This window comes from Rhodnius prolixus, unplaced genomic scaffold (assembly GCF_049639745.1).
Source record: "Rhodnius prolixus isolate KJV_2025 unplaced genomic scaffold, Rpr scaffold_5, whole genome shotgun sequence".
Classification (NCBI taxonomy): domain Eukaryota; kingdom Metazoa; phylum Arthropoda; class Insecta; order Hemiptera; family Reduviidae; genus Rhodnius; species Rhodnius prolixus.
The window spans coordinates 9,344,286-9,362,293 of NW_027411624.1; the positions used below are offsets into that span (position 1 = coordinate 9,344,286).

At 30.2% G+C, this 18,008-nt stretch overlaps 1 protein-coding gene and 1 long non-coding RNA gene across 5 annotated transcripts in view; one reads left to right on the forward strand and one right to left on the reverse strand.

Annotated features, from left to right (window-relative positions):
• The window catches only part of LOC141458232 (uncharacterized), a 29,364-nt gene that overhangs the window by 10,695 nt on the left and 661 nt on the right, over nt 1-18,008 (reverse strand). The window contains exon 2 of the long non-coding RNA XR_012460814.1: nt 4,487-4,531. This is a non-coding gene — a long non-coding RNA (uncharacterized lncRNA). The remainder of the gene's footprint in view (nt 1-4,486; nt 4,532-18,008) is intronic.
• Nucleotides 2-17,700, forward strand: LOC141458189 (cytochrome b5 reductase 4). Of its 4 annotated transcripts, XR_012460770.1 has the most exons (12): nt 6-264; nt 340-510; nt 1,016-1,116; nt 3,931-4,161; nt 6,178-6,541; nt 7,568-7,698; nt 8,768-8,916; nt 9,000-9,089; nt 10,783-10,953; nt 11,066-11,116; nt 11,223-11,407; nt 17,598-17,700. XR_012460770.1 is itself a non-coding variant. In XM_074135874.1 (11 exons), exons 1-11 carry the CDS (start codon nt 237-239, stop codon nt 11,197-11,199), a joined length of 1,491 nt encoding a protein of 496 aa, XP_073991975.1. In that variant the 5' UTR covers nt 6-236; the 3' UTR covers nt 11,200-17,700. The 4 variants fall into 4 exon arrangements, 3 of the variants coding, with proteins under 3 accessions (XP_073991976.1, XP_073991975.1, XP_073991974.1); XM_074135874.1 differs by having other exon boundaries at nt 11,196-17,700; XM_074135873.1 differs by having other exon boundaries at nt 11,223-17,700.

The following is an 18,008-nucleotide window of genomic DNA, read 5'->3' on the forward strand; positions in this document are numbered from 1 at the left end:
TAAAAGGCTATAATGTTTGTGTATGCGTAATGTGTTGGAGAAGTGATGCTGGTGTAGTTAATATGTAGATTTCATTTAAATTATTCATGGTGGACATATTCGTTCACCGCAGGATGGAGATATTTTTTCATGTTTCATTCTATGTGATTTGTGTTTTACCTAGCAAACTCCCCAATAACTTCAGAAATTTGTTGTTTATTTAGTTTTATTAATTTGAGAATTTTTAACAACTTAAAATGGCAAACTCCTCTGGTTCTGCTACAGGTACAATAAGTTGATTACATAACACGGTTAATGCTTTGATATTATTATTTTTAAATATATAAATAATTTTTATAGGAAACCCACGGAATAAAATAGCCCTCCAACCTGGCCATTCTTTGATGGACTGGATTCGTTTGGGTAATAGTGGTGTTGATTTAAGTGGTACTGGAGGAGTTCCTCAAAGAGTTACAAGAGAACAGTTAGCAAATCATAAATCTAAGGATAATGCCTGGATTTGCCTTCGAGGTAAGCAGGTCGAACAATTTTTAATTTATTTATCTTGTTTTATAGTGGATAGATTCTAAGCTGTAAGTTTCAATAATTTAATAAATAATAAGAGAATCGAAAAGGCTTTTACTTCTAAAATTTGAGGTATATTTGACAATATGTTAGAAATTTAGCGTATTTGCTGTATATTTTATCGTTTAATGTTTACTTTTTTTTCTTAGTTGATGTTATGCATACAGAAATGTCAGATTTTCTATGAGGATAAAACTATTTTCATTTTTTGATTTTGTTATTTACTCAAAAATTTTGTGCATTGAAATGACTGTTGTAAGGGTCTTAAAATAATGGAAACACCCGTAGATATATCTTTCCAGTATTAGGTTTTTAAAAGCTACTTTACTTTTGATTCCTATTATATCAAAATTTAGATCAAGACTTCAAAATTGATGTACTTTACGTAAATACTTAATTAGCATTTTTCCACTTGTTTACTGTCGCTAACTTCTTTTTCCCTTTTTTTAAGGAAACGTTTATAACATTACTAGGTATCTAGACTTTCATCCAGGTGGTGTAGAAGAGCTTTTAAGAGGTGCTGGTATTGATGCTACAACATTATTCAATCAGGTATACACCGAATTATTTTGTGTTTTCTTTCACTCCTAATTTTATTTAAAATGACTTATTTGCACCAATTAATTGGGGTAAATTGGTACTCTGCTATATCTCATTGTTGTTTATCAAGTTACTTCTTAGTCTTACCTTTCATTGCTTACTGTATCGTGGTCACACAGTGTTTTTTCTAGCCTGTCCTGTCCTTCTTTCCACTTCTAAATATAGATTAGCGATTTCCGAAGCTACGAAAAGCTTTCAGTTTCCAGGTTGTGTGATGAGTTTTAAAATGAGCCCTGCCTCTCAAATAGATCATTACTATTCAGTCTTCTGCTTCATCTTCTACTTTCATAGACAGTATTTGTTGGATGTCAAGAATAATTGTTTCCAGTGTTTCACGTCTGCCTTCTGCCATGCTGGCATAGCTTCTTCCTTCATTACCCTACTCTTTTTGTTTTGTTTTTGTTATGTATCAGTAAGTAAAAAAATGCAACGTTATCAGAATGGTTAGAAGCATGGTCTGTTAACTAAGATACTCATTGCACTGCGATAAATGATTTGATTTTCGATTCTAGCCTTTATTTATTAAGAAAGAAATATTACACTATATTTGTATGACGTACAATACTTGAAAAGAAACAAAAACAAACGGATGTATCCGTTAACGTCATTATGAATATATAAGCAGTATAATTTATTATTAATTTGGCAGCTTCTTTGAAGTTTATTTTTACCCATATCTTTTTCTTTTCTGCTCTATTTTAATCACTACACCAAAAGATCACATACCAAAACATTAAATATCACTACGGTTTTCTTTTTATATCGAGTTTTGGAAAGTAATTTTCATTTTAACTACAATAAATTTTTATTAAAATTAGAATTTTATTTTAAATAAATAATAATATAATACCTAAGACTAAAACATTTTGAATATTATTGTGTAACTAACACTGCTTTATTAAAATTGAAACAAAAATTCTGTATTTGGGTTTTCTGATAAATGTATCTATCTACCTTTTTAATAACAAATGTTAACTAGTCGCTTCGATGTATACATCTGATAATTAGTTCGCCGAAAGGTTATCAAAAATGAAAAATTTAAAACGTTAAAAGTTTAAAAGAGTCCTCTCTTACCATTAAACATTCTGCTTCCTTGTAAAATTATTATGGGGGCTTCGTACCCGTTGTCTAATTTTGACTCTCTTCTTCTCACAGCTGCGAAAAGATTCTTTAAAAAATTTCCCACCTGCGTTATTCATGCCTAAATAAGCAAGCTGAACGACCCCTAATATTAATCCAAAATGTATTTGCAAACAGTTATAGCAAGTTATCAGCCTAAACTACATCTCAGTGAGTGGTAAAAAAATAATCCTTTCATCCCTCTGAAGTGGAAATGCCTCTTTTTCGAAGTGCTTTTTTTCAGGCTCTTCACTTTTCACTATCAATGCGCCTACAATTTTTTTGTATTTTAATTTTTACCAGCACTGCCTTGTCCTAGCTATGTCTTTTCAGGAGGTCTCATAATTATTTTTTTAAAGTATATCCTTGAAAATATATCCCTTTTTATCGACAGAAGTAGTAGTAAATATTAATTTCGTATTATTTAATTACCATGAATGAGTAATGAATGATTTATGTTACAGAATTGTTGTCTAACTCTAAAATGTTCCATGGCATCTGCGAGGAATACATAATTAGTTAGAGAGAACAATAGATTTGTTTGAATAACCTACCGTATAGTGTTTATAACAGAATGTAATTTAGTTTTGTATATATAAATACTTGTGTACCATATAAAGAGCCTCTCTCTGGCAGCTAGTCATGACTATTGCCTTGGTTGTGAATTAAACAACATCGTATATTTACTTTTAAAAAAAGTAATAAATTATGTAAGAAAAAGTTTCTCTTTTCTAACCAGATTTTGAAACTTTTTATTTACAAAGATTACCTTATCTGGACATAACTGATGTTAGTGACACTTTCAATTGTAACAAATTCCAAATAACAAGTGCAGAAGCTAACTTCCTTCCAAATAAATCGTATAATTTATGGTAGGTAATCGTTCACTTAGTCGCTTACTGGAGAATAGGTCATTGAACCGATGCCTTTTATGCCTGCGAGAAAAGTCGGGTTGTCTGAACGGAAATCGGTGGACGTAAAGATTCAAAGAAGTAGTCAGTTTTCTGTGGAATTTAAGAAATGACGCCGAATTGACGGGAATTTTAAATTCGTTGAATAGTTAAATTGCTTTTAGAAAAAGATGTGTTTACAATTTTTCTTAGGATTTTAGACTGAATATTTAAATGTTGAGAATGTGGGAATGGAAAGAATTTAGTAGTATATTAATATTTTGTTTGAGATGGACAAATGTAATCGTTAATTTAGTAGTATGGATAGAGATCTGAACAATTGTATTTGCTTTGGCGACTGACTGTTAAGGATTTATAGATAAGCTTAATTTTTGTTTGTGCGCACCATCTAGATGATCGATAGTGCTAGAATTTAGTTTTTTGTTTGTTATTAAATTAAATTGATGTTTAAAATTGAGTTTTCACTAAAAGTACTTGTTTGGAAACTGCCTAAGTCAAAATATTATGTTTTTCTGTGAATGTTTATTTTACTGTAGTAAAGCTCAAACATAAAAAACAATAACCAAACGTAGGAGTTCAAATTTTATATTCGAAATGATATGCGAACATTATTAATTTTTTAATCAAGAGAAATCAATAAATTTAAATTTACTGACGAAGATTAAAATTAAAATTATTTATAGTACTGCTTTAATACGTGCCTGTTTATTTATTTATTTATTTATTTATGTTCTAGGTGCACTCTTGGGTGAATTTTGAATCTATATTGCAAAAGTGTCTAGTAGGACCTCTAGTGAGCGGAGTTGATGAGGATGTTTTTGCCATACCAGGGGGTTCTAAGAAATCTAAGAAAAATTCAAATCCACCAAAAACAAAATCTCCGTCTGAAGATGTCATTAAATTTGATTGGACACAACAACAGAAATTTGTGACGTTTTATATTTATCTCAAAGAACCTGTAAAACAGGTTATTGCTTTTGCATTTATTTTACGATATTGTTACATTATATGTTTTTATTATTATTTTTGCTTATTTTGAAGATAAAGCCAAATATACTTCGCCCTAAAAGATCTATTCTGGCTCCCTTAATGAAGGCGTTAATGAGACGCGATTGAACATTAAACGAGTGCTTTAGAGCCAAAACGCATCACGCTTAATCTTACAGAAAAATCTGTTGTCAACGCCCCAAGATTTTCTTATACTACTGATCCCTAAGTTCATTTTAGCAAAATTCTAGCTTTTAAAAATGTTCTGAAGTTTTTAATTAAAAAAAATTTTAATTCTTACTCACATTTGGCTAATTGTGTAAGCTGAAGTGAAGTCTCTTCCATGTCTCCTAAAACAAATTGCCCTCGAAAAGTTAATCAAATTAAAATTATGATCAAGGCGCTTGAAATATAAATTCGAAATTTAGAGAAAATCGTACAAATCTTTTTCACTCTCAAGTGAAAACAACTCTCTCTAAAGTGGTATTTATAGTTGAGGAATTTTAATCACTAGATCACAGATCCCCTGGAGAGACCAAATAGAAATTTGTTTCCTCTTTCTGCAGTTTTTCGTTTTTGAGATGTTTTGTTCTCACACTTCATTTTCTAAAAACATGTTTCTTTTGTCTCACGGATTCTCAACAACTTCAATCATCAATTTAAAAAATTAATTATTTTTTATGACCATGATTCTTAAATTTCGCATTTATATTTCATGCACGTGTGTATATAACCTTTATTATTAACATTTAAATCTATATCATTATATAGGAGAGCTTAGGGATTTCTAGCGTAGAAATGTGTGTAGAATGATAATAGTTTGGTAAATTTCAAGTTTTAAAAAATTTATAGGCTAGAAATATGGAAATTTTTAGCAAAAGAAGTAGAGCGGTTGTTCCACACAGAGATACCGGATTCATGTTTAGCCCACCCTTACTGCTCATTATCCGGTGAAAGAGTTGATGTCTGTACGAGAAAACACTATCGTAAGGAAACTCTTGACGCTAATAATCCCAGATATTGCGCCTTAAATGAAAAGTAAACATAAACAAGAACTAGATGAAAGAGGCTATCTCGCATGTTTGCCGCAAAAAAAAACAATGCATCATGAAAACTAAAGCGAGCAGTTCAGTGTAGTAAAGTATTTACCAATAGGCACCAGTCTTTTAGTTTTCTTCGATGCTTAATTCAAAAATGAACCAAGTCGTGCCGGGCCGTACGCGTGTGATCATGCGCCTTTGTACCTATCTATCTAGTCTCTCTAGATTTCAGGAACACTAAGACTACTGAAAAATGGCTATTCCATTTTGCAAGCGAAACATTTGAATGGAATTTAGTATTTTACTTTGGAACAGTGAAGCACTGCAACATTGTTTCGCTTTAAGTTGAAGTTATATTCCTAAGAAATTCCAAATTCACTTCGACTTGAAACAGGCTCATTAAATCAGCTTTTGAAAACAGAATGTAAAAGTTTACAAAACATAGATGTTACAAATGAGAAAACTTGATTTGCCTGTGGGTCGATTAGTACGTTGGTTATCAGTGTGATGTCAACGTAACTTGTAGCTGACGTTGTTGTTCGTTGCCAGGCCTAGATATTCAAAGAGACGCTAATGCTTTTGTAATAGCAGTACTCTTCCTGTGAGTCCTGTTTTTTGCCTCGTTAGAAAAGTATTTTTAATATTGCCAGTTCATAACTGTACGTAATGTCTCTTAAAGCAATAACCTAATATAATGTTGTAGTTTTAGGTATTTTACTTTACTGTTCTCTCTTCTCCTTTATAGTTACTGTATTTTTACTTTTTTTCAACTAAAGTAACTTTTTAGCTATAGAATTGTTCAGTAACATTATGATTACAGTTGCAATATTGACTTGGCAATCTCTATTTAGAAAGACCTAACTCAATAAATAAATTTGCAATAGATAAAAATGACTGATTTATATTTTATTTTATCGATTATATTTTAAAATTTTTATTTTTTTGATAATTTGTAGTTGTATGTGAAGAATATTCCGTCGAATGAACTGTGGTCTTTAGTGAATGGTACTTGGGTGAGATGGTCGTTACCGTCTACATTAAACTGGCCACCAATTATAGTACTACCTACGAATGATATGAAAAAAATTGAAATCAAATTAGACAAATCTGATGATAACAATGGATCTAGTATGTGGCAAAAAATTCCACATCTAATACCCGTTTCAAATAAGGAATATCCTTGTGGATTCTCTCAACTAAGTGTGAAGAATATAACACAAGTTAACCATAATGTCTACACTGTTACCTTGGAGTATGTGGAAAAGGTATTTTACTATGTGCCAATAGGACATCACATAATACTGAATGCTACAATTAAAGGTGTGTGTACTGTTTTAAATTGTTTTTTTTTTTGTGAGTTTTCAACTATTTACGTATATTAGATGTTTTAATACCTACAACTACGATAAACACGAAAGGTATTTTTATCACTCAGTCTCATAATTTAAAAAAAATGTTTTTAATTACTAGCCAAATTGTAAAGACAATTGGACACTGATAAAGAATTAGGTAAGACTCGGGATGGGTACTTATTCCACAACCACTGCAGCCAAAGTGTTCCGACCCCTTTTAGTTCAACAGGAGAAAAAAACATTCCTTTTTGCATGGACCAGGGCGTTCCCATCCGTCATTTTTGTACATCATTTCCTATAGCCTCAAGTTACTAAAGACGCTTAAAGCAAATTAATAATCCACGCTTATAAGAGTCATTTCTTCCACTCCTCAGTCATAGTTTTAGTGACTAGAATTAAAAAAATTAAATAAATAAATCTGGTCTTTACGACTTCCTCTTACTAATAACATATTTCAAGATAAAAAAGTTTGAACTCAGAATTTTTAAAAGATAATTAATTCTTTCATACATTGTGCAGTTTGTAAAAACCTACACATCATAATTAAAATGAGGCAACCTCTACATCCCAGAACATCCCCAAACTATTTATTTATTTTTTGACAAATTATAACAATAAAAAGTACAGAGATATTACATGACATTTTGCAGAAAAAGGTTATATTTTCGAGAAAGTCTTAAAAAGTGAAAAACACTTCTGTAAAATCTCACTTTCGGAAGAGAGATTTTCTGCTAACTTTGAATTCATTCAAACTCATTTAATTCTTTTTAATAATAAATTACTGGTAGGAACATACATTACAAAGGTTCTTTAACGTCTTAGGAAGACATGTTGATTTGGATAGCGATAAACAGTTTTTTATACTATGATATAGTATTACAAATTCTGGAACTTAAATTCGAGACTATTGTTTACAAAATAAGATTTCTTTTTTTTTTTTAATTGTTGGTGTTCATTACTGAACTTTTTTTTTTTTTTTTTTTTTTTTTTAAAGGTCAAGTAGTGGAACGGCAGTACACCCCTATCACTAATCTTGTAAGTCAATCAAGCTTTCCTGCTGGGATAACATTAATGGTTAAATCGTATCCCGATGGTATCTTTAGTTCTTGGCTCACATCGAGGAAGGTATTTTAATACTATTTTTTAATTAAATATGAACTTGTTTTTCTTCAAAAGAACTAATATGAATAGAGGCAGACGTACTATAAAGCTTTTGACTCTAGAGAAAAGGCTTTTTGATCGCTATAGTGGTATTTGAATGGCGACCGTCGCGCTATCTACCGTGTTCTGATAGAATAACTGTGTATTAAGTCTTTTTGGTGACACACAGTATTGTCTCGTGCTTTTGGGGTGGCAAGGTTACGATTGACAAAGAGTCAAGGTTATTGTCCAGCTATTTACCAAAAATCAGCGCAATGTCAAGCCGTACTGTTTTCTTTTTTGCCAAGATTTCGTGGTAAGTGAAGAGTACTCATCTCTCTCGGCACTGCTTCATCTAACGTGTTAACAAATGTGGTTAAACACACTTAATTAGTTTATGTTGGATCGATATCTAGGATTCAATTGTTTAATCAATCTCTGGATGATAGATTAAAAGTGATCAGTAATCGAAAAAATAATTGCGAACTATGACTTATAAAAACAACGATATAAAGATAGAAGTTTACTACTAGTTTTTTCAAGGAATCTTTAAACTACAAAGAGACTATAAAACTATATAACTCTTAGATGAAGTTGAACGATAATAGTTGTATTAAAGGGTGGTTCCACCAAAAAGAGGAAGGGACACAGGCAGTCCGAAATGCCCAGTGATAGTTGTTACAGTAATGGCGAATTTAAAGAATGTTAAACTTCGATCTGTACACAAGATTATAATTTTTATAGTTGGATATCCTTTAAAGAAGATAATGTTTGCTGAAAGTTTGGTAAAATATTGAAGATGTTTCGCCTTGTATGTATAAATAAATAAATTTAAAAAAAAATTAACATAAATCCAAGGCTAAACGCTCATTGTCCGTTCATAAATCTGTACCTAAGATGTAGTTCAAGTTTTTCGTCAGCAGGGATAAGAACCGTTCTGAATGATTAATATTTAACCCTTTTCTAAATCTAGACCGATCACGTATGCTTTTGATTTCATACAGATAAACTGTTATTAATATAAATTACAGATAGTGCCTGATTTAATTTTTAGGGTAACGAAATTGTAAATGTCAGCGAACCGACTGGTGGATTTTCAGTTACATTTATTGCCGAATGTACCCATTTAATTTTAATAGCTGCAGGTACGGGATTTACTCCAATGGTGCGAATTATTAACTGGGCTCTGCAACCACAAAAAAAGTAAGTAATTTTATTTTTTTTTAAATTCTGTTAAATCAAAGTATTAATAATGTGTTTAATTACATTTATTTTTCTTCTTTTAGGATTACAGTTAAACTTTTATTTTTTAACAAAACTGAAAAGGATATTATATGGAAACGGGAATTATCACATTTAATGAGTAAAAATACAAGGTACTTGAGATGTTTCTATTGATTATGGCGGAAAAACTTTTTAATAGGCAAAAAAAACGCCCACAAATTTTTTACAGACAATATGTTTACTTTAATGCAAACTTTGTTCGAGAATATTCTTTGCACGAACCTGTTGAATGTACCAAAGTCCGAAAATACTCTTCAGATTGTAAGAAAAATAAACGCATAAAGATAAATTTTCGATGACGATCATCGAAGTTTATGTTATATTTTTTGAAATTAATTTGTCGTTAGATGTTAAAATGGAAATTTCAATAGGAATAAATTGATTATTTAAATCGAAAGACCGCATTTTATTTTTCATTCAATTGAGTTGAGGTTCTCTTGTTTTGGTTTGCATAGGTTAGAAGTTTGCTATAAGAGCTCCAAATTAATACTCATTTTGTCATAGTCGGAATTTTAATTAATTAAATCGTTTATTAATTTACTACATACAATTAGAACAAATAATAACTGTCTAGTTCAAACGGACTGTAGTTTGTGTATGGCAGTAGCTTTCATTAAAAAAATTAAAATTTCCTAAACCAAAAACATTAACTTAATAAATTTACGTTATTATTTACTAAATAAGTCTATAAAAAATAAAATAAAAATAAGTAATATGTTCTATTCATTAATTGTGCACTCTTTTTTTTCTTCTTTATGTTTTGAATTCAAGATTTTTGTTAGAAGTAGGTCTTGAAATCTCACCTTTCTCAAACGTTTCAGTACTGTTGAAAACTCTCAACAACAGCTCTCATGTGGCATTGTGCTACGTGAAAGGAGTGTTCTGATAACATATGGCCTGGCAGCCTTCTTGATTGAGATTTATTGCGTGGTTATAGATTTGTGTTAGTTATAAGAACTTTTTCAACGTGTGACATCTCTAATATAATATTTCATCTTTCTTTTTTTCTCTCTCTCTCTGTTATTATTATTATTATTATTATTTTCAATAATCCTATAATTGTTACTCTGAAATTTTGGCTGAATGTTGGAACCGTGGAAATGCTAACACTTCATTTTTATTATTTTTCTTTTAAGGGTGAGTTTAGGTCCCTGGTCTTTGACTTTCGTTTATACGTACGTTTATACCATTTGCTGGGTCTCCGTGTTGTATCCGTATTAGAGTAGCACCATGATATCCTCTTCCTGTTGTAAGAGATCATTCATAGAGGCGGTACGGAAAGCCTACTGCATCAAATAAATCCAAACTGATACCAAGAGAATGTAAAACCGTAGGGGATAGCCTGCTCATTAACAACAAGTATCACATTGAAGAAACAATAGACTGTAATCTGTACAAAATTCTTCGAATTGCACTGAAAGCTATTTGTACTTGTGTAATGCTTTACTAGAAATAAACAAATGCATGCACACGAAGCAAATGAACCAGACTTTCACACTCAGTAGACTGTCTTTCAAATTTAAAAAGTAGCAGCGTCTGAAGTTATTATTCCCGGTGTCTCACTGATTCGTCGATCCCCGAGAAAAAAGAAATAACACGCTGCTGGGCTCGAACTCAGAATCGTCAGTGTACTAAACATTTAACTTAATCCTTTCTTTTTTTTGTACTATTTAATACTATATTTTTATTTACACTATTTTTATTTTGAAAAATAAACAAGTAAAGCAAACATTTTTTTGAAGTAGACTCTATAGAATCGTAATTTAATGTTAATAATTTGACCAGGTTTAGCGCTGAGCATATATTGTCCGAGGCGGAGACTTCTTGGAAAGGTAAACGTGGCTGGGTAACCTTACAACTTCTTCAAACGGTACTACCAGATTTTACAAATGCAGTGCCTCTCCCGTATTATGTGTGCATTTGCGGGCCTATTTCTTTTACACAGTTAACAGAAAGGTAATTAGACTTTATATTCACTATTTACTGGTTAATTTATTTGTTAAATAAAAATAGATTAATACTTAATATAAAAAAAATGTTTCCTCTTATGTTGAATGTATTATTTTAGGTATCTACAAGACATGAATTACACAACAGACAATTACTTTTGCTTCCGAGGGTAAAAAAATTCTAGTTTTTTGAGAAAATCTAAGTTCATGTTTGCTTTGATTTATTTTCTTAAGAAATAAATATTACAGGTAAATAATATTCAACTATGAATTTAGATTTCTTTTTGGAGTTTTTTCATAAGTGCCATGCTTATGCTCCAAATTATGAAGACCTGATGGATTGAATAGCTTAAATGTTTTATCAGTAGTGAAGACTTATTAAATCTTTTAAATCCAGTTCCTGCGGGTACAAAATCACGATTTAGCAATTTTTCTTGTTTGAAGCGGTATTGATTTTACAGGTAAGCATGAGGTTTTTCTTCCACTTGGTACAAAATTTATTATGTTAGTTTTTTTTTTGTTATTTAAAGAAAAACGGTCTACAAAGAATATATGTTCAATATCAAGAAAATATTTTTATTTATTAATTGTAGTGATTAATAGGAATTTTCAACTTACAAAAAAATAAAACTATCTTTTTAATAAAAATTGCTTATTTGGTCTACTTACTAGAAATACTTCAGGTAGTGTGCGCATTTTACGTTTAATATTTTATAGAGTTATATAATTAAAAAACAAAAAGTTGTTTAATAAAAGATTTTATTAAACTACCCTTCTATTTAAAAACCCTTTCATTTAGGAGGTTAGCTAAATTTTCCTTATGCAGTTTACTGCCAATAATTGGCTATTCATTGTAAATCCTTGAATTAAGATGCATGCTAATTATTTATTTTTGAGAAGGAAACAAAAATTGTAATGAAATGTAATCAATAAAAAGAAAATAAGGCGTTCTAGAGTGCGTGTTTTAACGGGCATGTTCTAAATAGCGATATAATTCAACACCATTGAGAGACATTGATCAAATTAGATTAAATTGTTTAAAAGTAGTTTTCCGTAGTTTATGTAACATTTTTCTTTAGAATTAGTAGCACAAAATTACCTGCGTGTGATATAGTGGTCTACTTTGTCTATAAATTATCTTAGTTTAATAGAGTACATAGGGAAAACATGCAATTGAATGGGAAGTTTTAGGCTAAAGCAATCTAGATTCTGAGATTGACTTCAGCCTCTAATCAGCTACACAAAATTCTTATTGATTTGCTGGTTGGCATAAAATATGCAGCTGGAAATATTTCGACAAATTACAATAATAATGCGACCCGAAAATTCGGAGACCACAGTCACAGAATTAAAAGCCGTTCTGGTGTGGCATTAATGAAAACAAAGCTACCTGCTGTACAGTACACTATCGCGATTGATTCGTTTTAAATATGGAAAGTAAAAAACTTAAAAGCTGTTCCAGATCTAAATAAAACACAATTTGAAGTACAAATGCACTTTTAGACTCGAGTCTACGTTAAAGAAAAATATTAAAACTAATTGAAATGATTAATTATGAATAAGGAACGGACTTATACCTTTTTACATTGAGTATCAATAAATAAATAAAAATTATTAAGGATAATGTTCCCACATTGAAAAAAGATCTGTTATGAGATGATGATTCCCCCCTCTAAGTCACAAAATCTACTAAAAGGGTCTGTTATGAGCCCAACTATGTAGAGATACTTTCTGAAACCACGATACCAGTGAGATATCCGACCAGTAACCTGAGAGATTATCTTGGGAAACACAAAATCATCTGACAATTTATCCTTTACGTACCTTGTAATCAGCATTGTAGACAGCCAACAAATCATCGAGCTCATCCATAGGGATGAATCTGTGAAGCCGTCATTCCTGGAAGGAAGCATGTATCCAAAGATATGCTATCCATAGGGGGGTCGAAGGGCGCCTAATCTACTTCCTCTTTTCCTTAAATATTCGTGTGTCCTGGTCCCCAGACTAGAATAGCTTGTTGGAAGAAGCGTTTTCTATTCAGGTGTTAAAACATTCTAATATTAACTCTACGGTGAAGACAGGAATATAGTGCCTTCAGCGCAGTTTGACTACACGAGCAGATTCAATCCCTTCTGAAACTGAGTTCAGTACTTCAGTTCAAAACTGGAGAATTATGTACCCGCATAATTTCGAGCAAGTATATATAATCGGCAAAGTCGTAAAAACTTTAGTAATTATTGAGTAACAATCATTAAAATATTGAATCAACCCTAATTTGATCACGAGTTTAAAATTTTTGATTAATATGGCTAAATGATTATCACTTCATTTATTTAATTCTTGGCGCTAAATTATAATTGCGGTTTAATTGATAACTGAAGTGGGTTTAAATTGGAGATGTAAATGGGAGATCCCAGTGTTAAGCTACTTTTTATTTACTTTGAATGTGTGTGTTTCACTGATAACTTGATTGCCTTTATATAAATCTTTTTATGGAAGGCTACTTTAATTATGCACAAAGCCTTTTTTTTCATATTTGTTGCTCTGTTAAATCTTGTAGATCATAGATTGTTATAGAATTGCACTTCAAACATGTCCTTACAATGTGCATACAGAGTAGATGTTTAAGTAGTTAACGTAGATATATTGTGCCTCAAATATTTTTAGAAAAATCAAATTAGAGAATTATTTTAGATAATAATAATTCCTTCAAAGATTTTTGTTACATGGATATTGCACGGGTGACCTTAATAAAGTAAATTTCCGTACGTTACATAAATAATGACCATTTGTATGATTATAGTCAAAAATGAACTCCAAGATTCACATTTTTGTTTAAGTTTAATTTTATTTTTTAACAACTGTAAATAGAACACTTTAAAATTTGTATAGTGTATCGTGAAATCATATGAAAAACCTAAGATAGTTTTGATTTTATTAAAATTTTTTGATGGGCCCCCTGATTCATTATCTTGTGGAAACCTACAATGTTAGGGCCTTTTCGAATTTACATTTTAATAGCGCACCTATTTTAAATTCTACTTCCTTTTTTCTTTTTTGTACAATTATTTTCAACTGAAAAATAATTTTCAAAAGAAACCTGAATGTTTATTAGGATTCTGTTCAATGATGTTTTCTTCAGTAGAAAAATTATGTGTTCTTGAATACCGATGAAATGATTCATTTGACATCTCTAAATGTTTCTAATTTATTTATTATTCTAAAAAAATCAAATTATTTAAAGTGAAATAAATAATAAAAAAGTCCTAAAACTTAAAATATTCAAGTTTAAATGACTGAAAATTATTGAATTTGAATTGAAAATCGGTAAAAAATGTGATGATGCAAACTAGCTTGGATTCTAGAAAAGAAATATAAAATATAATCATTAAATTTCGGTGTTTAAATGGGGAGTAAACTTTATTATTCTTTACCTCTTTCCTTTATCGTCAGTGTCTTGTAGAATAGAATGTAGGTAGTGTGTGTAGTGTGAATGGGCATGTTGGCATTCTTGCGTCTATTTGTAAAAGACAGTCTTCACTACTCTCGCCCATCATGGTTCATGTAGTTTACGTTTCCTAGAGTCTGCCTGTGGATACAATAATCCCCAATTTTTGCGTTTATATAAATTACTCTGCATGCTTGATGCTAAAGAATTGCTTAGTGATTGTTTTTAGAGTATAAGTGATATCCTAGGTTGCAATACACCTTCGAGATTGCCTGGTGCTCTGAAGAAGTGGCTGGTCCATTTCGCTTTAAGGGGAGCTAACCATTTCTTATATAATGAAACGTATGCCATTTAAAAATGGGAAGGAAAGAGTGAGAAATTAACCTCAGTAAACCTTAATGATTGAAAATGTTAGTTATTAAGTCTCTAGACTAGACGAACCTTACTTCTTCAATCAAAAGTCCTCTATATATACAACCATTAAGTCGTATCAAGAATGCTTACAAGAGCAGAAGAGTTGTAGAAATTTGATACGAATTATTTGATACATCCACTTGTATGTATTGCTAGGAATCAATTGGAAGATGATCTGGATTAATAAAAGCCAAAACCCCTGGCTTTTGAATGGAAGCGTTTTTGAATAGAATTTGGGCGCCTACAAAGTTTTGAATTTGTAGAACAGCAATTTGAGTGAGTGCTGATGAGCTATTTAAAAAAAAAAACCTGGAATTTGTAGGTTCGTTAAATCCGCATAGTTGTACACATCCTAAAGTAGATCCCATGAAATTAGTGGTGGAGTTGTTAGTAGCGAGTGTTTTGTTGTGTTCTTTGACTAGAATACCCACAGGGACGACAAGATTTCAGAAGAAATTACTAGTCCACCTCTTCCCTGAATGATAAGTTAATGTCGAATATGGTGAAATAAAAGTTTGGTTAATCCATTTCATTTGTTTCTAGGCAAATTTTTGATTTTATTAAATTAGTTACTGACTAATTAAAAGAGAAAAACCTTAAAAACAAAGTGACCATTATGGAAGCTATAAAATTTCTAATCTAAATTTCATAAAGGGATGATTGATAGGCCAATAACTAGATTGATGGGCTAATTTTTAGAGTTTTTGGTTTCTACTATTAATTAGAGTTACTAAAGTCGGCCATAACTGCTTTTACGAAATGTCTATCTTAAATTCATGCTAGATTATACATAATTAACAACATACCACTTCATTTACCACAAAAACAAAAATTTTTCTCCACGTATTAAAATTTCCTAATGATGTAAGGACCTAAACCGGAAAAAATCCATTCCATAAAAAGTAACTTTTTTAACAAAGCTCGTTATAAAATTTAATAATACACATTCATGACACCAAATCTTAATATATATATTTATACATAGCGCATTCCTATATTTTTTTATATAAATACAATAATCCCGAAATTGTTAGTTCACATTGCCTTAAATAAAAATAAAAATTGAATTTAAAAATATTAGATAAAATAATGAATTACCACTGGAAAAATTTTAGTTTGGATATTTAATTTTAAACAAGTCTGTGAACTGTGATTTATTATTTTCGCCTAATAATTTTAAAAAAATAAAAATAAAATTAAGAAATAACAGAAACAGAAATATTTATGTACTATTATAAAAAAAATAATTATGAACACATCTTCCACACATATCATATCGCAACCACTTTATTTTTTCGTAAAAAGTAATTAAATTATATATACAATATAAGTGCTTATTTATTAACTTTCATTTTATTTTTTAATATTATAAAACAAACTTATAATTCAATGATTTTAAGAATTTTGCAGACATTACAACAAAATAAATAACATCATTCTAGATTCCTAACTTTTTAAGACTGACATTGATTAGGCGTAGATTGTGACAATCCATTTAAAAACACAAAAAAAGTAAATAAATGAATGGATGATTGAAAGAAATTATTTTTTAATTAATATTTAAAAAAATTATATACGATTTAAAAAATAAAAAAAAATAAAAAATGGGCATATGGGTGCAAAAATTGGGACACCTTCTTTTTGAGTAAGTTCTTCATTTTTTATTCACCTTGGAAAAGACTCTAAAACGCCCCTTGTACCACAAGATATTTTGAAACATTCTTTATTATGATCCGAGCCTTGTACTAGCATTTCTTATCTTCGACTAGCGTTGTGAAATCTTTAAAACTTTCCTTGAGCTTTCTTGTGCAAAACGCGCAACTTCTTGGCATCTTCTACATATTTCCTACAAAACATCTCTTCCGCTAACATTTAGAAAATAACGTAATATTTCATCCAAAGTAAACAGTATAAAAAAAAGAGAGGCCGGTGTTAGTACGAGTATAGTAATGAAGCGCGGATTTGTAAGTGGGAGATCCCCAGTTCGAATCCTTCGTGTGGCTAGATTTATTTGCTAAAATAAATGTTAATAATAGTAAAGAATGATCTTCCGCCCCGCCCATGACACTTATTAAGTTAGAAGTTACAGAAAAATAAAGGATGATTATTTTACATTTCAGTATTTAAAAAACTTCACTTATACTTCGCATGTCTTGTTGCATAAACTTCCAAGAGCTTAATGACTCATTTCTCTCTAAACAAACCTCTCGAAATAAAAATAAAAAATTGTCTAAAAATAGCACTACGAGAATGAAAAATTAAAACAACAAGAAATTCAGAGTTATTAATGTTAAATTAAACGTAACTCAAAACACGAAGGAGTTCCAATTTTTGCACCACAATGCAATTTAAAATTATATAAAAGATTTAATGTAATTGCGCTTTTTTAGCATTAATTAAATTAAGAGGTATTTTATTTTTTGTGTATATGTGTGGGTGTGTTTTCTATTGTAAACAAAATACAGTATTCATTAAATTATAAAGTTTTATGGATTAGAGTAAAAAACCTTTTTAAAATTGTGATGCTGAAGTCAAGTTGTCCAAAATAAATGAGAACAAATTGTAAGTATTTTTTGTTATGTGGTAGAAATTAGAAAGTAAGCAAATAAAAATAAATTTTTAATTAATAGTAATTATGGTTATAGAAAATGGTAATTATAACTATATGGATTTGTTGTTTGAGCAGAAAGAGAAAGTGTTAACATTATTAAAAATTTTACAGATAACAAAATCAAATAAAAAATTAATAATTACTTATTAACATTGGAGTTGTATTAATTTAATTTCAGGTTCGTGTTACCATCTTTGGGACCATAAATTGAAAGATTTATTTAAATTGTTAATTAAAAACTTATATGAAATAAAAAATGATTTAAATGAAATTGCTAAAAATTAGTTTTGCTTTCATTCACTCATTTATTCCTTACCCTTTTTTGTTTTGTTAAAGAAAATTTTTGGTATTTAAATAAAATCTTCCTTTTTTGTTGTAGTACTAAACCAAATCCTCTAAAAGACTTGTGGGCTCACATAAATATCATTGTTCATAGAATATAGGCGTTTGCAAAGTGTACAAATATTTGCGTGTGAGTTTAAGAGCTTAAGTTTGCCTTTGGGTTCGCCAAAACCCAAGTAGTTGCACATATCAACTATTAATGTATCGACAAAAGAGTATCTGAGAAGTCTGGCTATCCTCAAAAATT